The 15,730-nt window shown below is 41.3% G+C and overlaps 1 protein-coding gene across 2 annotated transcripts in view; it reads right to left on the bottom strand.

The window, feature by feature from the left end:
* Positions 1-915: 915 nt before the first annotated feature.
* TBK1 (TANK binding kinase 1) overlaps positions 916-15,730 on the bottom strand; it is a 55,314-nt gene continuing 40,499 nt past the window's right edge. Inside the window, exons 12-21 of one of the 2 annotated variants that reach the window (XM_055117928.1) lie at positions 12,903-13,004; positions 12,344-12,422; positions 6,869-6,990; positions 6,704-6,780; positions 5,943-5,982; positions 4,998-5,103; positions 4,801-4,893; positions 3,964-4,070; positions 3,296-3,367; positions 916-1,698 (exon numbers count right to left, since the gene is read on the bottom strand). In XM_055117928.1, coding sequence (XP_054973903.1) covers positions 1,647-1,698; positions 3,296-3,367; positions 3,964-4,070; positions 4,801-4,893; positions 4,998-5,103; positions 5,943-5,982; positions 6,704-6,780; positions 6,869-6,990; positions 12,344-12,422; positions 12,903-13,004 — 850 coding nt within the window. In that variant the 3' untranslated portion in view covers positions 916-1,646. Of the gene's footprint in view, positions 1,699-3,295; positions 3,368-3,963; positions 4,071-4,800; positions 5,104-5,942; positions 5,983-6,703; positions 6,781-6,868; positions 6,991-12,343; positions 12,423-12,902; positions 13,005-15,730 lie in introns of both variants that reach the window. The other variant, XR_008626931.1, reaches the window with a different exon arrangement.

Genomic DNA, 15,730 nt, shown 5'->3' with positions numbered 1-15,730 from the left:
CCCGCTGTGCTATTGCTCCAGCCTTCATCACTCACTTTATTCCTTTTAAAAGTTTACTTTTTTGTTTGTGGTCCATGCCATACCCGGTGGTGGGCTCACTCCTAGCTCTGTGCTCAGGGATCTTTCCTGGCAAGCTCAGGTAACCATGTGGCTGACCAAATCCGGGTCAGCTGCATGCAAAGCAAGTGCCTTACCCACTATACTATCTCTATGGCCCCCACTCTTATTTTTAAAAACTATTTCTTTTTTGGGGCTGGAGCGATAGCACAGCGGGGAGGGCGTTTGCCTTGCACGCGGCCGACCCGAGTTCGATTCCCAGCATCCCATATGGTCCCCTGAGCACCGCCAGAGGTGGTTCCTGAGTGCAGAGCCAGGAGTAATCCCTGTGCATCGCCAGGTGTGACCCAAAAAGCAAAAAAAAAAAACCAAAAAAAAAAAAAAAAACTATTTCTTTTTTTTAAAATTTAATTTAATATTTTATTTTTAATTAGTGAGTCAACGTGAGGGTACAGTTACAGATTTATACATTTTTGTGCTCATGTTTCTCCCTTACAAAGTTTGATAACCCATCCCTTCACCAGTGCTCATTCTCTACCAAAAGTAAACCCAACATCCCTCTCCCCCCACCCCACACTGCCACTATGGCAGGGTATTCCCTTTTGTTCTCTCTCTCTGATTAGGTGTTGTGGTTTGCAATAAAGGTGTTGAGTGGCCATTCTGTTCAGTCTCTAGTCTATATTGGGCCCGCATCATCTTTCCCCTACATGACCTCCAATCACATTTTACTTGGTGTTCCCTTCTCTGAGTTGCCCAAAATGAGAGACCAGCCTCCAAGCCATGGAGACAACCTCCTGGTACTTATTTCTACTATTCTTGGGTGTAAAAACTATTTCTTAAACAAAAAAATACAAACTCTTTACATTAAAATTGAGAAATTTATTGGTACTTTTTCATGAGGTGATAAGCAGAATTAAAGAAGAAATATACAGCTTTAAATAGTTGAAATCATCCTAAATCTTCATGACAATTATACATTTATGGCTAAAAATAAAAAATAGACTTTAATAATTAAATCGTTAAAAAAATTTGCTCAATAATTTATTTGAAATTAAACCAATACAAGGATAACTGGGATCTGGGCATTTAAAAAAAAATGAAATGATGTCATTCATCCTTCTCAAAAAAATTGTGACCCTAGTAATAAACAGTGGTTCGGTTTGGTTCCTCACTCACAGAAGCAACCTCTCCTTTCTACCACTTAAAACTGTCAACTGTCAGTTTTTTTCTGATGTGTAAGGATGCCAGCTTTGGCTCCAGGTGAAATGTTTCCAGAAGGCAATCAGAGACCTAAGACATAGCCCTACTCAGAAAAGCGAAGGATCAGTATCTCGAGTGTAACTGTCATGGCTTTCTTGAGTGCTCACTGAGGTCAAATATCCTCATATAAAGATTAAAAGGTAAAATTACATCTTAACAGCAGCCAAAAATTTATATACTTTGTATGTATTTACAATACTGTACATATTTACACAATCACAACAAATACTGAATTGTAGAAACAGGAGATCACCTATAGAATTATTCATTTAACGTCTCAGCTTTATTTTCTTGTGCAAAGTGGAAGTTTTCTCAAACTCCTTAGAAAGCTAAAGACAGTCAACATTGCGAAGGCCACCATCCATTGTTAAAGAGCCAAACCTAAAATACAAAAGAAAAAAGTCAATCACAGAAAACTCATTTATTTGACCCCTTATGTATTAAAGAATATGAATACTTCCTTGGAGGAAAGAATGCTATTTTTTTTAACTCATTTGCTATATTTCTCATGGAAAACAAGGTCTTATTATTGCAAATATATAAAAAAAATATAATTCCGTGATTGAGAAGAATGCTCTGGGGGCTAGAGGTACAGCTTTATATAGCTTGCATGTGGAGCCAGGTGTAAGCCCTGAGCAGTTTGGTGTGGCCTCTCTGTCCCACCCACCCCCTGGCAGGACAGGTAGGGAGGGAGGGGAGGAAGGAAAGAAAGAAATGGGGAAGTGACAGAACCTAGAAAGTGTTGCTAAGTGCTAAGAACTAGATAATTCCTTTTTGGCAGGCTGGGATTTATGTGTAAAGATGCAGAGTTGGGATATGGGCAGTAAGAATGAAACCTTGCTAGACAGAATGCTCTTTGGGACAACAGTGGACATAAAATTAGATGAACAGACTGTACTACTTGAATTCGAGTGTAAATTTATGCCTGACTTTTGCGGTAACAAGCGTTTACAAGCCACTGAGACTAGTTAGTGGCAGGACCAGCTTAACTGTGGGCAAAGCAAGCGTGGCTGCAATCCCTGTCACAGACGGCAGGAGCCTGGGACTACGGAAATCGGTAGGAGGTTCCTGTCACAGTTCACAGTGAGGGTGACAGGAGCACCCACTGACGTGACTGTCCAAAGGAGCAGGAGAAGCATGGGGCCAGAGAAGAGGAGGTCAGAGGGGAAACTGAGTTGGGAAGGATGACAGTCAAGAGATTTTAGATATTCACAACCTGACGGGACAGAGAAGTACCCACGTGAAGACTGTACTTAAGACCTGGACTCTGTTGCTGGCACTTGTTCCTGGCACAAGTCCTTTAGCAGTCACTCAACGTCCAACTGATGACTGCACCGTGTCGTATCACCTGCAGATTGCCCAATGAACTACAAACTAAAACGTCAGGGGAGAGATTTGGACATGTCTGGGGATTGGAGGTATTTGGCTGTTTCTCTGTGCGGGGGCCAATGCTGGCTGTGCTCTTTGGGGGTTACTCCTGCTCTGGGCACGGGGATAAGTCATGTCAGAACTCAGGGGATCGAATCTGGGTTGGCTGTGTGCAAGGCAAGGGTCCTACCTGCTGTACTACCTCTCCGGCTCTCATGCCCTGCAGGCGCTTTGCAGGTGGCCCTTCAAATGACACAGCACCAACCAAGTGCTGGCATCTTAGGAACAAGTCTGGGGCTACAGTGGAAAGGCATGGTCCTAAGCGAGAAACTGTCATAAAATGTAATGTGCAAAAGATTTCATTTTCACAAAGTGATCTTAATAATTATATTTACCAATGCTTCTAGAAAATAGAATTAATGAGCTGACTTGTCTTTTTCCAAATGACTGAGAACACATTCAGAAGCAACACCAAACCCACAAAAGTTCTGACATTATATTCATTTCCTACTAGCCTACTAAATACAAGAAAACCAGATTTAAACATTCTCTCTCACTCAATGAGCGTATATAAAAATCACCAGGCAAGAATGAACTTTGTACTACTCACCTTTCTAAAATATGATTATTTTCAGCAAGTTCTTTAACCACTCCTTCCATTTCTTCTTTTAATTTCTTCATACTATACATACAAAATAAAGATAAAAAACCTCTATTTAAGAAAGTATAAATTGGGGCCAGAGCGATAGCACAGCAGGTAGGGCGTTTGCCTTGCATGCGGCTGACCCGGGTTTGATTCCCAGTATCCCATACGGTTTCCTGAGCACCGCCAGGAGTGATTCCTGAGTGCATAAGCCAAGAGTAACCCCGGTGCATCTCCAGGTGTGACCCAAAAAGAAAAAAAAAAAGTATAAATTATTTTTTCTTCCTTTCTTCTTCTTTTTTTGCTATTTGGGTCACACCCAGCAATGCTGAGGAGTTACTCCTGGCTCTGCATTCAGAAATTACTCCTGGCGGTGCTTAGGGGACCATATGGGATGCTGGGAATCGAAAAGGTCGGCCACGTTTAATGCAAATAAATGCCCTATTCACTGTACTGTACTCCGGCCCCAAGAAAGTATAAATTATTTTAGAATTGTACGTATATTGCTGTTAGCTCTCTAAATTGACCTAAATAATTTAGATAGCAAACCTTCACAACAAATATAAAAAATTCTAAATATTGTGCACTAAAATAAAAATAGCAACATTAGAGTTAGCAAACAACTAAGTTCTTACCCAAGAGTCATTTCCACTAATGTGTTGGAACATGGATAAACTGGGGTCATGGTATGTTTCATTCCACTGGAGGCGGCAAACATTTTCTGAGGTAAAGTTTCTTGTAACTGAAATATCAGAAAAACCACAACAATTACAGAACAAAGTCTTTAACTGTATGTTGTTTTAGATAAAATATTAATTCTTTTTGTTAATTGTGGATACCACACCCAACAACGCTGGGGTCCACGTGACAGTCTATCATTTATGACATTGTTCCAGGCCCTTTTTATAAAGTATTTTTCTTCTTCTTCTTTTTTTTAATCACACCCAGCAATGCTCAGGGGTTACTGCTGGCTCTGCACTCAGGAATTACTCCTGGCAGTGCTCGGTGTACCATATGGGATGCTGAGAATCAAACCCGGGTCGGTTGAGTGCAAGGCAAACGCCCTACCTGCTGTGCTATCATTCCAGCCCCTAAAATATTTCTTTTTCCATTGACTTCTCTTTGGTTCACAATATTTGGGGGACTTTCAGGGGGCTAGCTCATACCTCCACATGTGTGAACAATCATCAGTCCCATCACCACAGAGCCCCTGACTCATCCCTGCCCTCACTGTCCCACAGGGAACCGCTGGGTCTAGGAGTCAGGTTTTGTTTTCAGATATTTTAGTCGTAAACATCTAAGTTCTCAAAACATGACTCAAAATGCTTTCCACAAATGGGCAAGAAGATCTGAAAGAAGCATATTATATTCTAGTTCTACCTTGTCAATCATACCAAATATAAGCAGAATTTTTCCTACTAGGAAAATAACTTGAAAATGACTTTATATTTTCAATACTTTGGGAATTGTACCTCATTAGTATAGTCTTGATACTTTGATACTTCTTCTTCAATATCAAAACACTGATTAGTTAGTGATAATAATTGTTTCCTTAGATGAAGCATCTTTCTGAAAACCAAAAAGTATCAGTTAATAAAATTATTATTTAAAATACACAATGAACATTACAAGTTGTGCAGTCAACACTAATCACCCTTCAAGTGTTCACTTGCCTCATCCAGTCTTCTGATTTATCCAAAAATGCATCATACTTTTTAACACACTCATCTGTGAAGTGGGTCAGAGCTTTTGTTGCCTGGTAATATAATTTTTGCCTGTAATTCAGAAATAATCAGAGGTTTAAACCAACACAGCCGCTTCTATTTTCAAATATATAAATGAATGCTTCTTGTAGTGACTTGTGAGACTGTAGTATATGTGGAAAAAACAAGTTTCTAAGATAATAATTCTAGTATTATATCAATGAGAAAGAGAAGGTTCACAATACAGAACATCCAAAAAAAAGCCGAATGAGGTTAAGAGAGCAACCAAGGATGGTTTCTACCCCGTGTCCTTCTGCCACCAGAGCACCAGGGCAAAAGCTGCCCCCTCATTTTCCCACTTTAGAAACTCTCAAACAGAGATCAGAAAAGAGATCCTCAAAAACCATGCACATCAGTAACAATTCTATAAAAATCGAGATGAACAGCAGTTTGCTTTTATTTTGGGGGCACAGGTGGCTGTGCTCAGGGCTTACTTCTAGCTGTGTGCTCCTGGACCACTCCACGTGCTGTCGGTGATTAAACCTACGTCAGCTGCACGCAAAGCCAGAGCCTTGCCTGCTAGACTATCTCTCTGACACTAAAAAATTCTGAAGACTGGGATGTGGCTTCCTGGTAAAGAAATAGCTTGCATATGTGAGACCCTGACTTAAAGCCAGGCAGGGAAAGGCCACTCAGATGTGCCATGGGGAATATTCAGCTAGCAGTGAGTGACTGGAGCCTGGCAGTGTTCGTGGGGCCAGGTGTTGGATTGTGAATGTGCCAGGCAAGTGCTCCAGAGCTGATATTTTAGCTCTCTGGACCTGAAATATAATCTTTATTGTAATTTTAACTTTCAGGAGAACTGTATTACAAACATAAAAATAATTATTAAATATAACCCAGATACTTACTTATCAAATTTGTGGATTTGTTCTTCATTATAAGCTAATCCTAAAAAATATGAAAATATGTAACTTTTATAAATATAGAATCATAAGAATCAGATATGAGAAATGTTTGGTTTTTTGAAATCATTACTTAAAAAAGATAAGTCAAATGTCAAAAGTGGTGACCCCTGGGTCACAGTGGCCCACCAATGTCATTATTTGGTCTGTACAATTTTTTTTTTTTTTTTGCTTTTTGGGTCACACCTGGTGATGCACAGGGGTCACTCCTGGCTCATGCACTCAGGAATCACCCTGGTGGTGCTCAGGGGATCATATGGAATGCTGGGATTTGAACCCGGGTCGGCCGCGTGCAAGGCAAATGCCTACCCGCTGTGCTATCGCTCCAGCCCCTGGTCTGTACAATGTTAACAATAAAAATAACCAGTTGACATTTAAAAATCAGGGTATTTCTAAGAAAACCGATTTCTCTAGCTTCCCTCAAGAAGCAAGCAACAGATGAGATGAACCCGAGCAGTCCTTCCTTGACGGGGTAACTCTCTTTCTCTATTTCTCAGGCCCGCTGACCAAGCTCGTTTAGCGCTCAGGGGTCGCTTCTGGTGGGCTGGAGGATCATGTGTGGTGCCTGGGATCGAATCTGGGTTGGCCTCACGCAAGACAAAAGCCCTACCCACTGTACTATCCTTCCGGCTCCAAAAATGTATATAGAAATTGAATTAACAACCACTAAGACCAATTCATTAAATCAATAAGCAAATTCTACTTACTACGTTCTGCTTTGTCTTTTTTGAACTGATAGTAAATCTCTGTGATGCAATTTAGGAGAACTTGTAGCTTTTCAACACTATTTAAGAAAAACACATAAATTAGCTGATGTGAGAAAGAACATTAAACATGAAGAGCAAAAACTACCAACTAAACTTATAACCTACTGTCTATCTTTTGGATGCGTGCCTTCTTGATGGGCCCACGTATCCGCCAGCAGTCCACCTGGAGACAATCTGCTTTCAATATCCTGGAGACTGGTCTCTATGGTTCCCTGAGAACTGGAAAGCTTAAAAAAAAAAAAAAAAAAAAGGGCTCATCTACATCTTCCAAAAATTCAGAAATAATCCTAATACTGACTGATCATGTCTAAAGACTGAATCAGGGGCTGGAGCGATAGCACAGTGGGTAGGGCGTTTGCCTTGTATGCGGCCGACCCGGGTTCGAATCCCAGCATTCCATATGACCCCCTGAGCACCACCAGGGGTGATTCCTAAGTGCATGAGCCAGGAGTGACCCCTGTGCATCGCCGGGTGTGACCCCCCCCCAAAAAAAATAAAGACTGAATCATACTTCTTTTGTAGCGTACATCAATTCAAAGTCAATCTAATTGTTTTCTTCAAATGCAAGGGTGATTAGGTTTATTTCTGACCTCGGGTCCATGGTCTAAGGACAAGCATGCAGCTAGTCCTCATATACTTTATCGACTCGTTCTAACACTGCCAAGGATAGCTCAGGGACAGAGTGTGTGCTCTGGACCACGACAACTGGGTTCGATCCCTGACATGGAAACTGTTAAATTCATCTTACTTTTCTTCTGTGCAACACTATCTCAGAGATATGAAATTCAAAGAGGAACATTAGCACAGTTCCAAATATAAACGAAGGTATACAAGTTGTGCTTTGTTTAGAGGCTGAAGAAAAGTTACTATTTAACAATGGAAAATGAGAAGACACTTCAATTAAGAACCTGATACTTTAAGTTCAGTGAATTATCACGTTTCTGCAACATTACTGAGCATTTGTAAACCTAGTGAAGGTTATAGACTTTCTGAATAAACCTTTCTAAATATTTTCTGGCACACTTCTCCAGTGCCTGGGTTCGGCCCTGTGACAGAAGTGCTTGCCTTGTGTGAGGCCCCGGGCTGCATCCTGATACCTCCCACCTGAGCTGAGTGAGGTCCCGGCAGCTCTGCACCTTTGGGCCTCTGCTGAGTAATGGAGTACGCAATCTCTGGCCGCCCCAACCAAAGATGTGCACAAGCAGTAAGGCGAGGTTTGTGAAGACGGTGATGATGGGGTATCACAACTGAAATTTGGGACTAGGGCTGGGGAGGTAAGGCCACATAATGATCCCTTGAGCAGCACCAGGGGACACTCCCGAACACAAAGCCCTGGCATACATACCATCAGTGAACACTATGCCGCAATGTGTAAGCACCACAACCCAGAGTGAAACTTGAGCAAGCACATGTGCACTACAATCAAAGTCTATGACCCCAAATGAGCACCATACATGTTTTAGTACCAAAACCCCGGGCACTGCAACAAAGGGAAGGGGAAAAATTGGTTCCTATTTCATGCTTTTCTAATAAAGTGTGAAGTGGTAGTTTTCACTGCCATAACCAAAAAAGGTCATCCTTTATCACATCTTTAGTACTGTGATTTTTTTAATGCCTTGATAATTTTAAAGACAAAACAGTATCACATATTTTGCATTATTATCATGGCTATACAGTTTTATAAGAGCTCTATTCACCAGATCAATTCATTCCAGTTTCCGTCTGTGGGGATGTGGCCAAGAAGTTAACAATCCTTGCTCAGGGACTCTGATTTGTGGCTCTGCCTGGCCTCCACCCTCCGGCACTGCTGGGCATGAACTTGATGGCCCACAAGGCTACTGGATGTAGCACACCCAAATAAATGTTTCTAAGTGTTTTTAGTTTTGGGTCGTGCCCAGTGAATCTTGGAAAACCACATGGTGTGGGGATGAGAGTGGGTCTCCGACATGCAAAACCTTAGGCTTGTTTTCTCAGTTCAAAAAAAAAAAAAATTTTTTTTTCTTTTGGGTGACACCCAGCGATGCTCAGGGGTAAGTGACCCCTGACTCTGCACTCAGGAATTACTCCTGGCAATGCTCAGGATGCCAGGGTCAAACCCAGGTCGGCTGTGTGCTCTACCTGCTGTACTATCGCCCTCAAAATATTTTTTTGTCAACTGCAGACTTAATTTTTTTCTTACCAATTCAAGTTATTTTTTAAAAATAATGTTTTTTAATCTATTTCCCTTCCTCCCCCCCCCTTTTTTGGGGGGGGGTATCACATCTGGCAATGCTCAGGGGTTACTCCTGGCTCTGCACTCAGTAATTACCCCTGGCGATGCTCAGGGGACCATATGGGATGCTGGGAATCGAACCTGGGTCGGCCGTGTGCAAGGCAAATGCTGTACCCGCTGTGCTATTGCTCCAGCCCCCCCCCCCTTTTAAACGCAGGGTGTCTGGGCCACACCCAGCAGTGCTTGGGGCAGTCCCGGCTCTCTGCTCGGGGATCGTTCCTGACAAAGCACAGGGGACCAAACGTACTGCTCAGGGTCAGACCGGACTTGGTCATGTGCAAAGACAGCGCCTTCCACTTTTTCTTTTTTTTAAAGTCTAAAGTTCTATTATGGGTAACATAGGCAAGACAATTTTTTAATTTATTTTGGTTTTTGGTTGGGCCAACCTGGTTGTGCTCAGGGCTTACTCCTGGCTCTGTACTCAGAAATCATTCAAGGTGGCTCAGGGGACCATATGGGGTGCTGGGGATTAAACCTAGACTGGCTACTCGAGGCAAAGGTCCTACTTTGTACTCTGGTCCCAACCTAGCAAGATTATTTGAAGTCAATACATTTTTTAGTTTTTGGTTTTTGGGCGACACCTGGCAATGCTCAGGGGTTACTCTTGGTGGGTGATTGTGGGACCATAGGGAATGCCACGGATTGAATCCAGGTCGGCAGCATGCAAGGCAAACCACTCTACCTGCTGTACTATCTCTCCCCATTACATTTCTATTTAAATAATTTCCGATTGTGGGGCTGGAGCAATAGCACAGTGGGTAGGGCGTTTGCCTTGGACGCGGCCGACCTGGGTTCGATTCCCAGCACCCCATATGGTCCCCTGAGCACCGCCAGGAGTAATTCCTGAGTGCAGAGTCAGGAGTAACCCCTGTCCATCTCCAGGTGTGACCCAAAAAAAAAAAAAAAAAAAATTCCGATTGTGGTTCCTCCCCTGTCCACCTATTACTTTACTTCTCCGAAGTATGAATCTGGATCTTTAGAATGACTTACTAACAAATTCTGCTTAACCCAGTTGTCCTGTTTGTCAACTTCTGCCATCTTTTGTTTCGCTTCTCTGATCTGTACAAGTCAACACAGACAGGATCGCTGGAATCCTTTTCTGGGGCATGGGGGTCTTGGGGGCCACACCTGGCAGTGCTCAGGGCTTACTCCTGGCTGTGCTTAGTCATCATCCCTGGGAAGACTTGGGAGACCCTATGCGGTGCCAGAGATTGAACCAGGGTAGACTGTGTGCAAGGCAAGTGCCCTACCTGCTATACCCATGGAACAAGTTATTATTTTTTTTACAGCAATACAGAGAACAAAAAGCAGTAAGGAACCCAGATCAGAGGGAAGAAAAACAGCGAATGTATGTAAAAAATGTAATAAATTTATTGCTTGTAACATTAAGTCTATTTAAAAAGTACCATATATATGTGTGTGTGTATATATACATATATATATATAGTACACACACACACATACACACACACACACACACACACACAAACCCACCTTGGGAATACCTACATTGTGTTATCGAAAAGTAAAAATAAATGCAAGTTCATAGGCTAACAATCATTTAATAAAGTATGTAAAAGATGACTAAAACAGGCAGTGCTCAGAGTCACCTGGTGAGCTGACTGAACAGTGATTCCCAGGCCTCCCCTGTGACTCAGTAAGGTGGGCCTGGGCCCCCGAGCATGCACTGTGGGTCCTGTGCTGCTCTGGGAACCCTCTGAGAGTCAGTGCTATGGATACCACACAGAGCTTTGAAAAGTAATTCACTGGGGGGTGTATTATTTTTTCTTTCCCCCATTCCAAATCCTTGTCACTGCTGTCTGATGCGCAGGCATCAGACACTGTGGTGCCAGGGCCCACACCGGAAGCACTCCAGATGGCCCTCAGAATGCCGAGTGTTGCCCAGTGCATGTCTCACGGCTGCATGGCAGCTGCTCTCTCACTGGAGCCCCCACACTGTCTTTTCTATTTACAAATTTCATTTTTGTGCTGGAAAATAAAATTAAGGTTTGTTAGAAAAGGAGGCACACAATGAAATCTAGCGAGGAAGAATTAGCCTCAAGTTAAAGGTGATTTTTGTTCTGTTTTGGGACACACCGAGAGATGCTCAGGGATTCAGGAATTACTCCTGGTGGTGCTCAGGGGACTACATGGCACGCCGAGGATCAAACCTAGATCAGCAGCATGTAAGGCAAGTGCTCTACCCTCTGTACTATAGTGCTGGTCCCAATTTTTATAAGACTGATTTTAAACTAGTTAATCATTCCATGCTTTGATTCTCATAGAAATCTAAATCTTCACAAAAATATTATAAAAAGAAACCTTAGCTTCCTAAAACAGACAATCAAAAAAACACCACAACATACAATTTCAACTCAAAATGCTCAAATGATGCAAACATTGGAAATAGGCATAGATTTACTATGCAGTAGTAAAGTGAGTTAGAAAACAAGATGAAAAACAAACAAAAAACAGAATATGGCTGCCAGATAGGCAGATATAGTAGAAAACACCCAAAACATTTTAAGACATTGTTTCTTTCGGTTTTTTTTTTTTGGGGGGGGGTCACACCCGGCGATGCACAGGGGTTCCTCCTGGCTCTGCACTCAGGAATTACTCCTGGCAGTGCTCAGGGGACCATATGGGATGCTGGGAATCGAACCCGGGTCAGCCGCGAGCAAGGCAAACGCCCTCCCACTGTGCTATCGCTCCAGCCCCGACACTGTTTCTTTCAACAGCTGTATTCTTTTTGCTTCTGGGTTATACCCGAAAGAGCCTGTCCCGGGCTCAGCTGGGCACAAACGAAGTACCCAGACCGAGCTGTTGTCCGCTGCACAAAGAGCAGGTGCTGAAGTTAGCGACATTTTCCAAAGGTTTTTGATCCTCACACAATAGAAATTCGTTTTGTTTTAACCCAGTATCACTTAGATCTATAAGTGATCCAACCGGTGGAAGAGCCATTTCCTCATGTGACGCATTGTGACATTCTATTTCATTTACTCCAGTAACTGTGACTGACCGAACGTGCAGCCTCAAGCCCCAAGTGCAGTGCTCTGCCACTACCACTCAGCACACACTGCACTGCGGTCTGAAACAGGGTACATTTGTGTTCAGTGCAAAGCAGAAGATGTCACAACGCATTTCATTAGCAACAAGAATACATGAGTTCTGTAAGGAGTTCCTAAAAACTAGAAAAGGTGCCCTCTTTCAGATTTCAGCTATACCCATTTTTTTTGAAAGCTGAGATCTAATCTGGCCAGCAAAAATTAAATTATGAACTGAAGTTTGTCACAACTTTGAATACTTACTCTCAACAATTTTGTGTGTATATCAGAAATTTCCCCTAACTCTGCTGCTTCTAAATTGATTTTCATCAACTTTTCATATCTGTATGAAAAATAAGTTAGGAAAATAAAATTAGTAATTAAAATACTACTCTATATTATTCTGTTATAATCTGTTAAGAATGAAATATTGACTGTAAAGCCTATGAATAACGGATTCCAAGAAAACCCGACATATTCCTGAAGAAGAAATTTTATGTAGTTCAATTTATAAATAAAGAAAATAAATTTAAATTTAAATAGTTGAATTCCCAGGACATAAGTCAAAATAGAAAATTTCAGACTTAATGAAGGTCAATAATAAATAGACTCTATTTAATTATTATATTCCCTGTATATATAAATTGTGTAGTCTAATTTCTGCCTCTATGAGGAAGTAACTTTAATCAAAAGTTGCTCTTGAAAACAAACACTTAGAGAGCATACTACATAGTTAAGTACAAGGAAAATATAATCAAACAAATTAAACCACATGAAACAACTTTTTAAAAACATTTTAACTACTAGAAAAGAATGTACTCACACTTTCACAGTTTTTTCAATGTTTCTGATGCAGAAATCCAATGTGATCACAACTTCTGTCTTTTTGTGAACAGTTTCATTATAGTCATCTTTAACTAATTCTCTAAAAATAATTTTATTCTCATTAGTTCTCTGAAAGACTTATTTCCCCTTATCTATCACTTCTATAAATTATAACACTCCTGACATATTGCAAACTCCATTCAGACTGTCTTTCCTTTTTTTTCTTTGTCAAGGGTACAGCTGCTGGGGCTCAGGCGGCCCCCAGCTCCTTGCTTTGGATGGAGCTCAGAGAGAGGAGACACTCTCGCAGCGGGGACTGAACCCAGGACGCTCAAGCAAAGCATGTGCTCCAGCCCTTTGAGCTATATTCCAGCTCCCAATTCATACACTTTAGGACTCTTATCACAGAAAACATTTCTGGGGCATAAACTATTACTACTTAGTAAGTTAATAGTTTAGAAATATAGAACATTAATATTATGTTGAAGAATAAAAACTAATTTATAATCTCAGAAATAAGCTATACCACATTATATCTTGTACCACTAGAATTTTTACTATATATATTACACTGCTTTAAAAAAATTCATGCAATCTCTGAAGAAGTAGGACAACACAGCAAATGTATAACCAGAGGGATCCTGGACTATGTCAAAGGGCAACAAAAAACCCGAGACCTATTTTTCTCTAGTCAATGAGCTAAGAATGGGATTTACTTTTTACTAGGAGGTTGATTTTTTTGGTGGTGCCAGAGGTTTTATCTCTGGTACCACTGAACTACATCCATGGACCTGGGATTTACTTTTTGAAATGTAAACACAAAATAAGAGAAAAAGCAGAGCCTAATATAGCCCATAATACAATATTGGCTAATAGACCAAAGACAATATAGCTCCCAAGTTGATTCCTGGCACCATATATGGTTCCTTGAGCCTGGAGTAAACCCTGAGCATAGTAGGGCCCTTCCCGATCCCTAATAATAAAACAAAAGAGTAATCGACATTTTATTTTATTTTGGTGACAAAAGATAGGAATTTTTTGGGTTTATTTTTGTTTTGGGGCCACACCCGACGATGCTCAGTTACTTCAAAATGAACTCAGAGAACCATATGGGATGCCAGGGATGCAAATTAGGTTGGAGGCATGCTGTACTATAGCTCTGGCTCCGAAGTAAGATAGTTTCTATTGAAACTTACTTAGAAAAGTGTGAGAGAATGGGAGATGTGCTCATAGGCTTCTCCAGGGCGCAAATAAGCGAGCAAAGCAACACCAAGACAGGCAAGTGAGACACGTTCGGTTCGAGGGAGTATGTGGGCTTGGACATCCTTAATGACATTTTAAAGAAAAGTTTGCCAACAGTGTCTATGTTAAAAATTACTTTTGGGCACCAAAGACATATTTCTGCAATAGAGCATTTGCCTTGTGTGAGGCCCTGGATTTGATTCCTATCACCACCAAAAAATAATTTATCTTCCCCTCCTAACTTAATAAACTAAAAGCTAATAAGGTACAGAAGTAAAGGCTCCATGGAAGAATGGCTAGGTTAAGCTAACATCAAGAGCAAATGTGCGGTTCTCAGCAATACTACAGGAAAAAAATGCAGACAGCACTTAGTTTCTAGGAACTACTTAGTAAATGTGTTTAATGAAAAAAGAAGCAGAGGTTGACAAATCGGGTATATGAACACACAACAAAATAATATACATTTATGCAATAAACATGAAAAGTGACAAAAAATATATATATATTTTTTGTTACAAGTACTAAGAGCAGAACAGAATGATGGATGAAATGGCTTTGTATGTGTTTCGGAAAGAAGGGAATGCTAGACGTAAGCTAGGTGTATATAAATCATCACATGCACCAAAGCTACAGAGCACTACCATCAAGGATAGGAACTCTGAACAAAGGTCCTTACAAGTGTGTATAAAATTAAAAAGATTCTCCAAAAAGACCCTGATTTTTTTTCTTTCTTTTGTTTTTTTTGCTACACTGGACTGTGTTGAGGGCCAACTCCTGACAGGCTTGAAGAACCAACCATATGGGACGCCAGGGATTCAAGTCAGGTTAGCACATATAAAACAAACACCCTATCTGCTGTCCTTATCTCTCTGGCTGCGAGAGACCCTGATTTTCTGCTATGATGACATGCTCTGGTTATCACAGCTTAAGCTTAAAGAAAAGTTCAAATCATCCTCTTCCACAAAGCATTTTTTTTTTCTTTTAGGGTCACACCCGGCGATGCTCAGCAGACCATATGGGATGCTGGAAATTGAACCGGGTCGGCTGTGTGCAAGGCAAATGCCCTACCTGCTGTGCTATCGTTCCAGCCCCTTCCACAAAGCATTTTTAAAATCACTTTCAGGGAGAGAACTTAACTAGATGGTCAAGTATAATCAGAGGGGCTGGAGCAATAGCACAGCAGGTAGGGTGTTTGCCTTGCATGCGGCCTGACCCGGGTTCGATTCCCAGCATCCTATTGGTCCCCTGAGCACTGCCAGGGGTGATTCCTGAGTGCAGAGCCAGGTGTGACCCAAAAAGCAAAAAAAAAAAAAAAAAAAAAAAAAAAAAAGTAGATGGTCAAGTATAATCAGAGTAAGTGATTAAGTTTTTTTCTTTTTTAAAGGCAGTTAAATTGTCAGTTGGTAGACTGGCAAAATGGCTCAGGAGCACATCATCCCTGGATTCAATTCCCAGTACCACAGGAAATAAAATTAATACATACAGAAGTAAATCACTGGTCACAGAAAGTGATGGAAAGTGTGTACTCATATAGCCTGACTTCATCTGTATGAAAAATCTAGACCAGGACAATCTCTAGTCAGA

The sequence above is a fragment of the Sorex araneus genome, chromosome 10, assembly GCF_027595985.1.
Source record: "Sorex araneus isolate mSorAra2 chromosome 10, mSorAra2.pri, whole genome shotgun sequence".
NCBI lineage: Eukaryota > Metazoa > Chordata > Mammalia > Eulipotyphla > Soricidae > Sorex > Sorex araneus.
Note: the sequence above shows the minus strand (reverse complement) of the source record. Positions and strands in the feature narration are given on the sequence as shown.